The sequence below is a fragment of the Phyllobates terribilis genome, unplaced genomic scaffold, assembly GCF_046119375.1.
Source record: "Phyllobates terribilis strain yellow unplaced genomic scaffold, ASM4611937v1 Scaffold_2__4_contigs__length_985480577, whole genome shotgun sequence".
NCBI lineage: Eukaryota > Metazoa > Chordata > Amphibia > Anura > Dendrobatidae > Phyllobates > Phyllobates terribilis.
In genome coordinates, this window is record NW_027362762.1 from 90,456,341 (window position 1) to 90,468,894 (window position 12,554).

The 12,554-nt window shown below is 46.5% G+C and overlaps 1 protein-coding gene across 1 annotated transcript in view; it reads left to right on the top strand.

The window, feature by feature from the left end:
• The window catches only part of ATM (ATM serine/threonine kinase), a 147,823-nt gene that overhangs the window by 26,709 nt on the left and 108,560 nt on the right, over positions 1-12,554 (top strand). Inside the window, exons 4-5 of the mRNA XM_073662206.1 lie at positions 7,730-7,875; positions 10,606-10,770. Of these exons, the coding sequence (XP_073518307.1) occupies positions 7,730-7,875; positions 10,606-10,770 (311 nt within the window). The remainder of the gene's footprint in view (positions 1-7,729; positions 7,876-10,605; positions 10,771-12,554) is intronic.

Consider the following 12,554-nt stretch of genomic DNA (forward strand, 5'->3'; position numbering starts at 1 on the left):
ACATCCCTGAGAACCTCGCTGTTGCACGGGTCTGTGGTTGGCAGATTCTTTCTCCATATCTATAATGTCACCATTGTGCTTTACTGGATTCCGATGTGGGGACTAAGGTGATGTTTTCCTTGTAACATGGCAGTCTTTTCTTTTTTTGGAGATTCCCTGTGCACACGCTCATGTGAAGCTGAACGCTTGTACCTCCTAAGCAGCGCACTTCTGACGAGCCTTTTGAGTGAGGGTCTCGGGATCCAGATTGCAATAGTTTGGATTTATGTCATTCTACATCAACTAAGGAATGTGCACTTCAGACCTGCGGGGTCATCACAAAACTCGACCAGACCTCAATCAGCGAACAGTAAAACTTTCACAGTCCTTATCTATGAACTACTCCAATATTTACGGCCACAGCTATTTATCCCCTCTCCCATACTCAAAGTTCTGCTTCGCGTCACTTGTCTCATCTATTACATTTTTTTTCTGTGTCCTATTGTGTATAAATAGATTTCATGTTATACTATGCCTGATGAAGAGGCCTGACTAGTCTCGAAAGCTTGCAATTTGTTACTATTTTTTCAGTTAGCCATTAAAAGGTATCAACCACTGAGGACTCTCAAATCTAAATAATAGTTTGGCAGGATATTTATACACGTGTCACATATAAAAGGGAACCTGACATGTCCCGAAATGCTATTAACCTGCAGATAAGAAGTTAATCTGCAAGTAAACAGAATTCCATTGGTGGACGGCCGCCTTACTATGGGGAAAAATTAACTTACTCTGTCGCCTCATTGGGGGACACAGGACCTTGGGTGTATGCTGTTTGTCCACTAGGAGGCGACACTAGGCTTAAACTGAAAAATTTTAACTGGTGGCTCCTCCCCTGCAGTATACACCACCTGAGGGCGTTAGCCATCTTCTGTTTTTGCTTAGTGTCGCAAGGAGGCACACCTAAAGATTTTTACTCCACTTTTTTTCTTAAATTTTTTCCACGGAGTACCGATGAAGATAAGCGGGTCTCTAAAGAGACTTCCGGCATGGCTCCTTCCTCTGCCCCTTTCTAGGGGTGCACAGTTGAAGTTGAGACGTCTCCTTACCATGTCGCTCCTTCCCCAACCCCTCGGGTGCTGGTTCGAAGTTGAGAGCTCCCTCCTTCCCCAATTCCTTTTGGTTTCTGGGTTGAAGTCGAGTGAGGATTGCAGCCTCCTGACGGTGACAGCAGCACCCTCCCTAATCCCCCTCATGGGGGTATTAGGTTGAGACACCGCAGGTAGGATCTGTGCAGAGCGCTCTGCACCAACGTTCAGGGATCGCAGCCTGGCCGCAGAACCCTGAAGGACTGGGGGGCATAGTGCCGGCAGGAGGGCATTACACAGGACAGAGAGTCAGAGAACACAGGCTGCTCACAGCTCTGTTTCTCTCCCGGCACCACAGCTATTGTGCCTTTATAGGAACCTTTCCAAGGCTCCTTTCCAGCGATTTACCCCACCGCCCTCCCTGCCATTAAAAACCGGGGGGGTCCGATTCATATCCGCTACCGCGCCAGCCTGGAGCCCTTTTGGGCAGCAGTCATAAATTTACTCCGCGGCTCCGGCCTAGCCAAAGCCGCCCTCCACTCTCCGCCCCCTCTCCCGGCCCGCCACCCGGATGACCATTATGACACAATGCAGTGTCATACAGGAGGTGGAGACGAACGGAAAGGCGCCCTTTTTCTAGCAGCGCTGCCGCCCTTTCAACGCTCCGCCCCCCTTCTTCTCCTCACTCCGTCGGCCATTTTCAGCACATCACACAGGAGAAAGTTAACTCTTTCCAGGACGATCGTCAAGCTGGTCTCCGGGGGGCACAGGATCTTCCAGTTACATGCGCTGACTAAGGAGCAGGCACACTAAGGTGGGATAAATCCACAGTCAGAGTCTCTGCTCTGCTGTGAGGATTTTAAAAACTTCGCTGTACCGCTGGCCCCCTCTGCAGCATCACTAGCCACCGCTGCATAGCCATACCTAAACTGAGTTTTTTTGTTTTTTTTTATAGCTCAGTGGTTAGTGCACTGGCTTTGGGGACAAATACTATGCCGGGCTCAAAGTCAAAGAGAACCAGGCAGGATCGCTACTATGCATTCTGTGCAGCCTGCAATCATACTCTCCCTAGTGGCAGCACATACCCGCATTGTCAGGATTGCAGGCAAGCTGCTGCGCCGGAGTCCCATGAAGCCCCTTCAGATGCCCCGGTGCTTAATACCACACCGGAATGGGCCCCACAGATGTCGCAATCTATCTCCACATTGCTTCAGGCTCTGCAGACTCATCCTGCTATGGATACTACTCTAAGGGAGAGTTCCACTCAGGGACAGAAGGGCACATCCACGTCTAGATCAGCACGCAAGCGGACCCATAGGTGTCGTTCATCTGCGTCATTCCATACAACAGAGTCGTCTCTTTCTAGCGTGGGACACCGTACTCCCAGCTCATCTAGACCGTCCTCTGACAGGGACAGACAACACAGATCCCCACAGACATCCCTAACCATAGAGGGTCTCTGCTCCGGTTTTCCCAGCAGGAGACGCCTTAGTGAGACACAGGATTCAGAGACCTGTGATTCCGACTCAGAAAAGGAAGCCGAAGGGTCCCTGATTCCCATTCCCCCGGGCAATACAGTGCTAGTTGATGATTTAATCTCATCTATCCATCGGGTGCTGGACATCTCCGATCCACCCCTGGAGACACCAGGGCATAAAATTTCCTTTGAAGGAGTCCTGAAACCGCCTAAGGTATTTTTTGACCACCCAGAATTTGATGCGATCCTTAAAAAGCAGTTTTCTCAACCTGAGAAAAAGTTTACCAATCGCAAATATCTGGAAGCGCGGTATCCATTTCCACAGGAGGTCACCAAAAAGTGGATAGACCCACCTGAAGTAGACCCTCCAGTCTCCAGACTAGCAGCTCAGACACTTCTTTCACTGCCAGATAGCTCAACCTTCAAGGACACAGCAGACCGGCAGGTTGAACGCATGGCTCGTTCAATTTTCGAGGCCGCAGGGTCCTCCCTGGCCCCATTGTTCGCCTCAGTTTGGACTTGCAAAGCAATCCTAGCCTGGGCCCAAAATTTACAGACTGCCCTACAAACATCTGACCCTGACCTATCGGATCAGGCTGCTCAATTAACAGTCGCAACAGACTACTTGCTCCATGCAGTCCTAGATTTTGCAAGGTGTACAGCCGGGGTAGCTTCCAACGCCATCACGAATCGGTGTATCCTCTGGCTGCGAGAATGGAAAGCAGAATCAGCTTCAAGGAAGTCCCTCACTCATCTCCCTTACCTCAGTGGTCGGCTTTTCGGTGAACAGTTGGACAAAATGATATCCAATGCTACCGGAGGTAAAAGTACCTCTCTCCCTCAGCTAAAGCCTAAACGCACTTACAAAAATCGTAATCAGGCACGTTACCGATCCTTTCGGAGCTCTTCCGGCTTGTCCTTTTCGCGACCAGCACAGAATAACAGCCGCACTCCTTTCAGGACAACTCAAGGTCAACGCAAAAGTCAGACAAGACCTGGCCATCAAAATCAGGCCAGTCAAAATTTAAGGGAGGAAAGTCTCACACTTTTGCTCTTTCATCAGGTTTGGCTGCCTATTACAGAAGACAGATGGGTCAGAAAGCTAGTGTCTTCAGGATACAAGATAGAGTTTGCCTCCACACCGCCAAACAGATTTTTTCCGTCTGTTCCCCCAAAACCGCCAGCCAAGGCTCGTGCCTTCCACCAAGCGGTCTCCTCGCTTCTTTAAGCAGGAGTCATAGCACCGGTCCCTACGGCCGAGCGCTTCCACGGGTTCTACTCAAATTTATTCGTAGTCCCCAAAAATGGAGACAGCGTACGGCCCATACTGGACCTAAAACAGCTCAACAAATATGTACGGGTACATCATTTTCGCTTGGAGTCCCTTCGGTCCATCATTGCATCCATGGAGAAGAGAGAATTTCTCGCCTCCATAGACATTCAAGACGTATACCTACATATACCAATTGCTCCAGCTCATCAGAGATTTCTCAGGTTCGCAATCAACCGGGAACACTACCAGTTCGTGGCTCTCCCGTTCGGACTCGCTACGGCTCCCAGAGTGTTCACCAAGGTCATGGCGGTCACCATGGACGTCCTGCACTACAGAGGCATAATAGTCGTTCCATATCTGGACGTTCTCCTCATCAAGGCTCCCACCTTCAAGGACTGCCAAATCAGTGTCTCAATCACAATCGACATTCTGCGTCGTTTGGGCTGGCTAGTCAATTTAAAAAAGTCATTACCAACCCCGAGTCAGTCTCTCACCTTTTTGGGGATGTTATTCAACACCCTAAAGGGTCTGGTACTACTCCCCATGGACAAGGTACTACCTCTCCGAACAGGAGTCCGTACCCTACTTTGCAAACCCCCTCGGTCTCTCCGGTTTGCCATGAGAGTCCATGGCAGGATGGTGGCGGCAATAGAAGCGGTCCCATTTGCCCACCTTCACCTCAGGCCTCTCCAATTGGCCATCCTCAAGTCATGGGACAAGAATCCCTTTTCGCTCGACAGGGAGTTTCAGTTGACGTCGTCAACCAAGAGATCCCTGCACTGGTGGCTCAAACCAGCCTCGTTGTCAAAGGGAATATCCTTTCTCACGAGTCATTGGAAAGTTCTGACCACCGATGCCAGCCTGAATGGTTGGGGTGCGGTACACCTGCACCACAGAGCACAGGGCAAGTGGTCCTCAACAGAAGCGACCTTGCCCATCAACATCTTAGAGATTCGTGCCATTTTCCTGGCGTTGAGAGCCTTCCATCATCTATTGGCAGCCTCTCACATCAGAATACAGTCAGACAATGCCACAGCTGTGGCATACGTCAGTCATCAAGGGGGGACCCGCAGTGCCTAGGCGATGCGAGAAGTGACTCACATTCTCCATTGGGCGGAAGACATCCCGGGAGTAGACAACTGGGAAGCAGACTTCCTCAGTCGACAGGGAATGGACTCGGGAGAGTGGTCTCTCCATCCCGAAGTCTTTCAACAGATCTGCCACCACTGGGGGACTCCGGACGTGGATCTAATGGCATCCCACTTCAATGCCAAAGTCCCCAGCTTCATGGCCAGAACACACGGCCCGCGGTCCTTGGGAGCGGACGCCTTAGTTCAGGACTGGACTCCATTTCAGCTCCTGTACATCTTTCCACCTCTTCCCCCTAATATCCAAAGTGGTGAGGAAGATCAAGCAAGAAGGAGTTCCAACCATCCTCATCGCACCAGACTGGCCCAGACGTACGTGGTACGCCGACATAGTACAGCTTACAGGAGACGTTCCTTGGCGTCTCCCAAACCGACCGGATCTTCTGTCACAAGGCCCGTTCTACCACCAGAACTCAGGGACCCTCAATTTGACGGCATGGCCATTGAGACTTGGGTTTTAACCAAGTCAGGGTTCTCGCCTGACGTCATTAAAACCATGATCAGGGCACGGAAGCCAAACTCGGCTAAGATCTATTACCGTACCTGGAAAGCCTTCTTTACTTGGTGCGATTCTCATGACCAGACCCCTTTCCCTTATTCCCTTTCCAGGGTACTTGGGTTTCTACAATGGGGTCTGGAGGCCAAACTGTCTCTGGGCTCTCTTAAGAGCCAGGTGTCGGCTCTTTCTGTGCTTTTTCAGACGCGCATTGCTAACAAGCAGCAAGTAAAGACATTTCTTCAGGGGGTTTCCCGATTGGTTCCCCCCTACAGAAGACCACTAGACACGTGGGATCTCAACCTAGTGCTGACAGCATTGCAGGAAGCACCTTTTGAACCCCATAGGGAAGTCCCACTCCGCCTTCTATCCCAGAAGGTGGTTTTCCTAGTGGCAATCACCTCGCTACGCAGGGTGTCTGAACTCGCAGCACTCTCCTGCAGACAACCCTTCCTGGCTTTTTACCAGGACAAGGTAGTTCTCCGTACGGTTCCATCCTTCCTTCCGAAGGTTGTGTCCGACTTCCACCTCAATGAGGAAATTTCACTGCCATCCCTCTGTCCGGCCCCGGTTCATAGAGTGGAAAAGACTCTGCATACGCTTGACCTTGTCAGAGCATTACGTATCTATGTGTCTAGGACTTTGCCTTTCCGGAAGTCTGATTCTCTCTTCATTCTTCTGGAAGGCGGCCGCAAGGGTCTGCCAGCTTCCAAAGCTACCCTTGCTAGGTGGATCAAATCCACCATCCAAGAGGCTTACCGCCTCAAAAATTCTCCTCTTCCAGCAGGTATTACGGCACACTCTACGCGTGCGGTAGGGGCCTCCTGGGCCATTCGGCACCAGGCTTTGGCGCAACAAGTGTGTAAGGCAGCCACCTGGACTAGTCTACACAAGTTTACCAAGCACTACAGCGTTCATACCCAATCCTCGGCAGATGCGAGCCTGGGTAGACGTATCCTGCAGGCGGCAGTGCCCCAATAATAGGGGCCTGTCTACACAATATTCGTCCATTGCTTCCCACCCAGGGACTGCTTTGGGACGTCCCATGGTCCTGTGTCCCCCAATGAGGCGACAGAGTAAAGGAGATTTTTGTGTACTCACCGTAAAATCTCTTTCTCTTAGCCTCTAATTGGGGGACACAGTTCCCACCCTGTTGCCCGTATCGGGCCATTGAGTTCTCATATTGGTGTTTTTTTCTTGAGCTCGTACATAGTTGCCTTATAGGCATGTTGATACATGGTTGCCTTTTAGGCATATTTGTGTTATCCATGTTACCTTCCTCCTACTGCTTTTGCACAAAACTGAAGATAGCTAACGCCCTCAGGTGGTGTATACTGCAGGGGAGGATCCACCAGTTAATCTTTTTCAGTTTAAGCCTAGTGTCGCCTCCTAGTGGACAAACAGCATACACCCAAGGTCCTGTGTCCCCCAATTAGAGGCTAAGAGAAAGAGATTTTACGATGAGTACACAAAAATCTCCTTTTATTCCTCCTGGGAGTTGCCGGCTTTCAGTTACGGAGGCGTGTCGGCGCGGCTGCAGTCACCACTCAGTATAAAATGAACAGCGACTGTAAGCACATTCCAGCTCATTAATTGACAGCTTGCTTTGTACAGATGTAGAGCAAGGTGTCAATCAAAGTGCCAGGTCGTGGTTCTAGTCGCAGCTCACTATGTTTTAAATGGTGACTGTAGCCTCGCCGGCGAAACCTCTGTGACTGAAAGCTGGCGGCTCCCGGGAGAAATAAAGCTCTTTCACTGTGGCGGCCAAACATCTTTTATAAGGCTATTATCTTGCAGATTAACTCTATAACTGCTGGATAATAGCGTTTTGGGAAATTATTATGGTGCCCATCCACCTAAAACATGGACATTCTAGGTCCTCCAGAGAGAGAAAGGGACCCGTTTTCCCATAAATTGTCCTAAATGAGAGATTCCCTTCTAGGAACGAGGTTGTCCCTTTTTTTTTTTTACTGATCTCTGCAGTTCTTGTTTCTTTAACCCCTGTGGTCTACTTTTAACTCTGAAGGATTAAAGGATTAATTGACTGACCTGTAACTGAACGGCCATCCATTTTATAATTGACTGCACACCCTCTATAGCTGTTCTTATAAATGCCAAGAAAACATCCCTTTGGACACCAGCATATCAGAATGAATACATGGATTTATGTGGTTTGCTCCAAATCAATCAGTCATACTTGACATAAATCTACTTACTCTAAATGATGATTGGTAAATATTAACATTTCATACATTGTGTATTTCACAGGTTCCTGCAGAAATATATATTTAAGGAGACCGAAAGCCTTAAATCTGCAAAAACAAATGTCTCCATATCAACCCAATCGGCTCGACAGAAGAAAATGCAAGAGATCAGTAGCCTGATTAAGTATTTTATTCGCTGTGCAAATAAAAGTAAGTGATCTATACCTGGTTTCTATTTTCTTGCTTTGCTTTTGTTGTCGCTCTGTCATACATTTTAGCTGCAGAGGTCATTTTTCATTAAAGGGGATTATGTATGATTTGTAAATTGATGACCTATCCTTCAAAGAGTAAAATTGCAAACTGCTTGCCACAACTAGCTACCTCTTGTTAAAAATCCTCTCAATTCTCAAAAATGAATGGATTTTTAATTCTATAGTTTACTGCTTGTTGCCCAGGTTACCGGCCACTTCTGCAGTGTATCAGTAGTGGCTGGCCTCCTAGGTAATGAGCAAAAGAGCGCAGCCCTTGCAAGCTTTCTAGTATGTAGCTTGCAAGTGCTGTTCTAAAGCTGTCTGGATCCGGCCATCTTCACTTCACCTGCGCTCCTCCGACGCTGCAAAGATAAAGGTTCCTTACATAGCAGTACTGTAGAGCGCACAGTTCACACCAGCAGTGCAACCATGTTGCTGGGCTGAACCGTCAACCATCAAGTGCACACTACTTTCCCCCAGCAAGCGCTGCACTCCTGAAACACTATTTTGAGGCAACCTCTTTAAGATAAGAAGTCAATATACCACCCCAATTATAAAAAAAAATAAAAATGTTGGGATGCTGTGTAAAATATAAAGAAAACAAGAATGAAATTATTTGGAAATTTCTTATGAACATAGAACACAGATCAGAAGTTGAACTTTGGACATTTTTCCATTCCATTTGTAAAAATTAACTCATTCAGAATTGACGTAGCAACACATCTTAAAAAAAAAAAAGTTGCTCCCAGGCCGTGTCTATCATTGGGTAGCATCCCTGCTTCTTTTTACAACAGTCTGGAAATGTCTAGAAAGTGAAGAGACAATTGCTAGAGTTTTGGGGGAGGAACGTTGTCCCTTTCTTGTCTGATATAGGATTCTCGCTGCTCCACAGTTCGGGGTCTTGGCAGGATTTTTTCATTTTATAATGTGCCAAATGTTTTCTATTGATGAAAGGTCTGGACTGCAGGCGGCCAGTTCACCACCCGAACTTTTCCTCTGTGGAGCCATGCTGCGGTGATGGATGCAGTATGTGTTTTGCTGAAATATACAAGGTCTTCCCTGAAATAGACGTTGTCTAGATGGAGCAGATATATAACACTTTCTATATAACACTCAATTTGATGGCGCCTCTCATATGTGATCTGCCCATGTCATAGGCATTAATGCAGCCCCAACCAACAGAGATGGAGAAACTGTGTGCTGTCAACAAGCTGGATGGTCCCTCTCCTCGATAACAAGCTGGATGGTCCCTCTCCTCGATAACAAGCTGGATGGTCCCTCTCCTCGATAACAAGCTGGATGCTCCCTCTCCTCGATAACAAGCTGGATGGTCCCTCTCCTCAATAACAAGCTGGACTTTCCCTCTCCTCGATAACAAGCTGGACTTTCCTTCTCCTCGATAACAAGCTGGACTTTCCCTCTCCTCGATAACAAGCTGGACTTTCCCTCTCCTCGATAACAAGCTGGATGGTCCCTCTTCTCGATAACAAGCTGGATGGTCCCTCCTCTCTTGAGTCCTCATGACACGGTGTCCGTGGTTTCAATAAAGAGTTTCATATTGTGATTCATCTGACCACAGAACAGTTTTCTATTTTGCCTAAGTCCATTATAAATGAGCTTTAGCCCAGAGGAGATGGTGGAGTTTTTTGGATTTTGTATAATATATGGCTTATTTTTCACATGATACTTTTCACTTACATTTGTGGAATACACGATGAACTGTGCTCAGATAGTGATTTGTGCAAGTATTCCTGAGCCTGTGCAGTGATTTGCAGGACTGAATCATGCCTGTTTTATTGCAATGTTTCCTGAGGGCCTGTAGGTCATGTGCATCCAATAATGACCCTCTGCCTTGTTTCTTGTGCACATGGATTTTCCAGAATCTTTTGACTCTTCTGATGATTTTATGTACTGCAGATGGTGGAATATTCAAAGTCTTTGCAATTTTACGTTGCTGAACATTTTTCTGAAATTGTTCCACAATTTTTAGACGGTTGTTCAGATCGGTGACCTCTGACCATCTTTGCTTCTGAGAGACTCTGCCTCCCTAACATGCTCTTTTATACAGTCATGTGACTTAGTTGAAAATTGATTCTACAGCTGTTTTTCATTAGCACCACTAGCTTTCTCAGCATTTTCCTTAACCCTGTTGCTGCCATCAGTTTCTAAATGAATTCATTTTTACAAAATAAATGGAAAAATGTCCAACATTCAGCTTTTGTGAAGAAAATATGATTATAAGAGATTTCCAGATAACTGCATTCTTGTTTTCTTTACATTTTACAGCGACCCATTTTTCTTGGAATTAGGGTTGTAAGGTGAATAGGGGTCCGACTCTCTAACCCCTCACCCGTCAGCTGTTTGTCGTAGCGGCTGTGCCTCATTTTACAGCCTACTATAAATGAATGGAAGTGAGCTGCAATACCAGGCACATACCAGAGCTGAGCCTCATCATAAAGGGGTCGTGCTCCTCCATGGAGCTCCGGGGCCACTTTAAACAGCTGTTTTGTGTGGATGTCGAAAGTCTGATCTAGTATCCACTGTATAATACAAGTCTGAACGAATCTGTATTTGCACAGAGGTGTAACATTGCCATGTGCATGCGGGTTAATAGCTGTATTCAAAGAGAGGTAACCATTCTAAATTTTTCATCCAGTGACTAACACGTTACTCTGTCTCATACCTACAGGATCCCCAAGGTTAAAATGCTCAGAGCTTTTACTTCATGTGACCGACACTGTGAGAGACCCCACAAAATGCGCTGCGTATGGAGCGGATTACAGCAGCATCCTGCTGAAAGATATTCTGACTGTGCGGAAATATTGGTGTGAAATTACACCCCAGCAATGGGCAGGTATGCTGTTATTAATGGAATAAGTGGAATAATGGAATACGGAAATATAGATACAGGTGCATCTCACTAAATTAGAATATCATCAAAAAGTTAATTTATTTCAGTTCTTCAATACAAAAAGGTGAAGCTCATATATTATATAGAGTCATTACAAACAGAGTCATCTATTTCAAGTGTTTATTTCTGTTAATGTTGATGATTATGGCTGACAGCCAATGAAAACACAGAAGTCATTATCTCAGTAAATTAGAATATTCTATAACAACAGCTTTTAAAATGATTTTAAAATCCAAAATGTTATCCTACTGAAATGTATGTTCAGTAAATGCACTCGATACTTGGTCGGGCTCCTTTTGCATCAATTACTGCATCAATGTGGCAATGTGGCATGGAGGCGATCAGCCTGTGGCACTGCTGAGGGGTTATGGAAGCCCAGGTTGCTTTGATTGCAGCCTTCAGCTCGTCTGCATTGTTGGGTCTGGTGTCTCTCATCTTCCTCTTGACAATACCCCATAGATTCTCTATAATAGATTCTCTATGGGGTTAAGGTCAGGCGAGTTTGCTGCCAATCAAGCACAGTGATACTGTTGTTTTTAAACCAGGTATTGGTACTTTTGGCAGTGTGGACAGGTGCCAAGTCCTGCTGGAGAATGAAATTTCCATCTCCAAAAAGCTTGTCGGCAGAGGGAAGCATGAAGTGCTCTAAAATGTCCTGGTAGACGGCTACACTGACTTTGGTCTTGATAAAACACAGTGGACCTACACCAGCAGATGACATGGCTCCCCAAACCATCACTGATTGTGGAAACTTCACACTAGACCTCAAGCAGCTTGGCTTGTGTGACTCTCCACTCTTCCTCCAGACTCTGGGACCTTGATTTCCAAATGAAAATTGGAACTCTGGGACCTTGTGGAGTGTGTCAATGACTGCCTTCTGGACATCTGTCAAGTCACAGTCTTCCCCATGATTGTGGAGCCTACTGAAACAGACTAAGGGACCTTTTTAAACACATAGGAAGCCTTTGAAGGTGCTTTTTGCTAATTATTTTAATTTACTGAGATAATGACTTTTGTGTTTTCATTGGTTGTAAGCCATAATCATCAACATTAGCAGAAATAAACACTTGAAATAGATCAGTCTGTAATGACTCTATATAATATGAGTTTCACTTTTTGTATTGAAGAACTGAAATAAATTTAACTTTTTGATGATATTCTAATTTAGTGAGAAGCACCTGTATTTAATAGAATTAAAGTAGCACTCCCATGAACTTTTTTTTTTCTCCCTTAACCTGTGGATGTAGAGTGTGTGTGTGTGTGTTAATATACTCACTTATCGCCGCTATCTCCAGTATCCAGTTAATGGGAGTACTTCTTTAAAACTGTTGTCCCCTACTTTTACATTGATGACTTATCCATAGGATAGGTCATCAATGTCTGATCGGCCGGGATCCGACACCCAGCACTCCCGCCGATCAGCTGTTATCGGTGTTGGCAGTAGACGCTGGCTGGAAATACTCGCTTGTGGAGCACTACCCGAAAACGGAGCTGAGATAATTGATTGGCTGCAGTGGTCACATGGGTAGATCCGCACTTCGTCATTGCTGCTTAAGAACAAACAAAGGGGGAGATTCAGATTTCTGTAGAAAAAAAAAGCTTTGAAAAGTCACACATTTTTGTGCAAACGCCATTTTTACCCCAGCTCTGACAAAGTGAGGGGAGCTGGGACAGGGGAAGGGCGACTCCCGCTTGTCATATTCATGATGAGCTGCGGCATTTGCTAC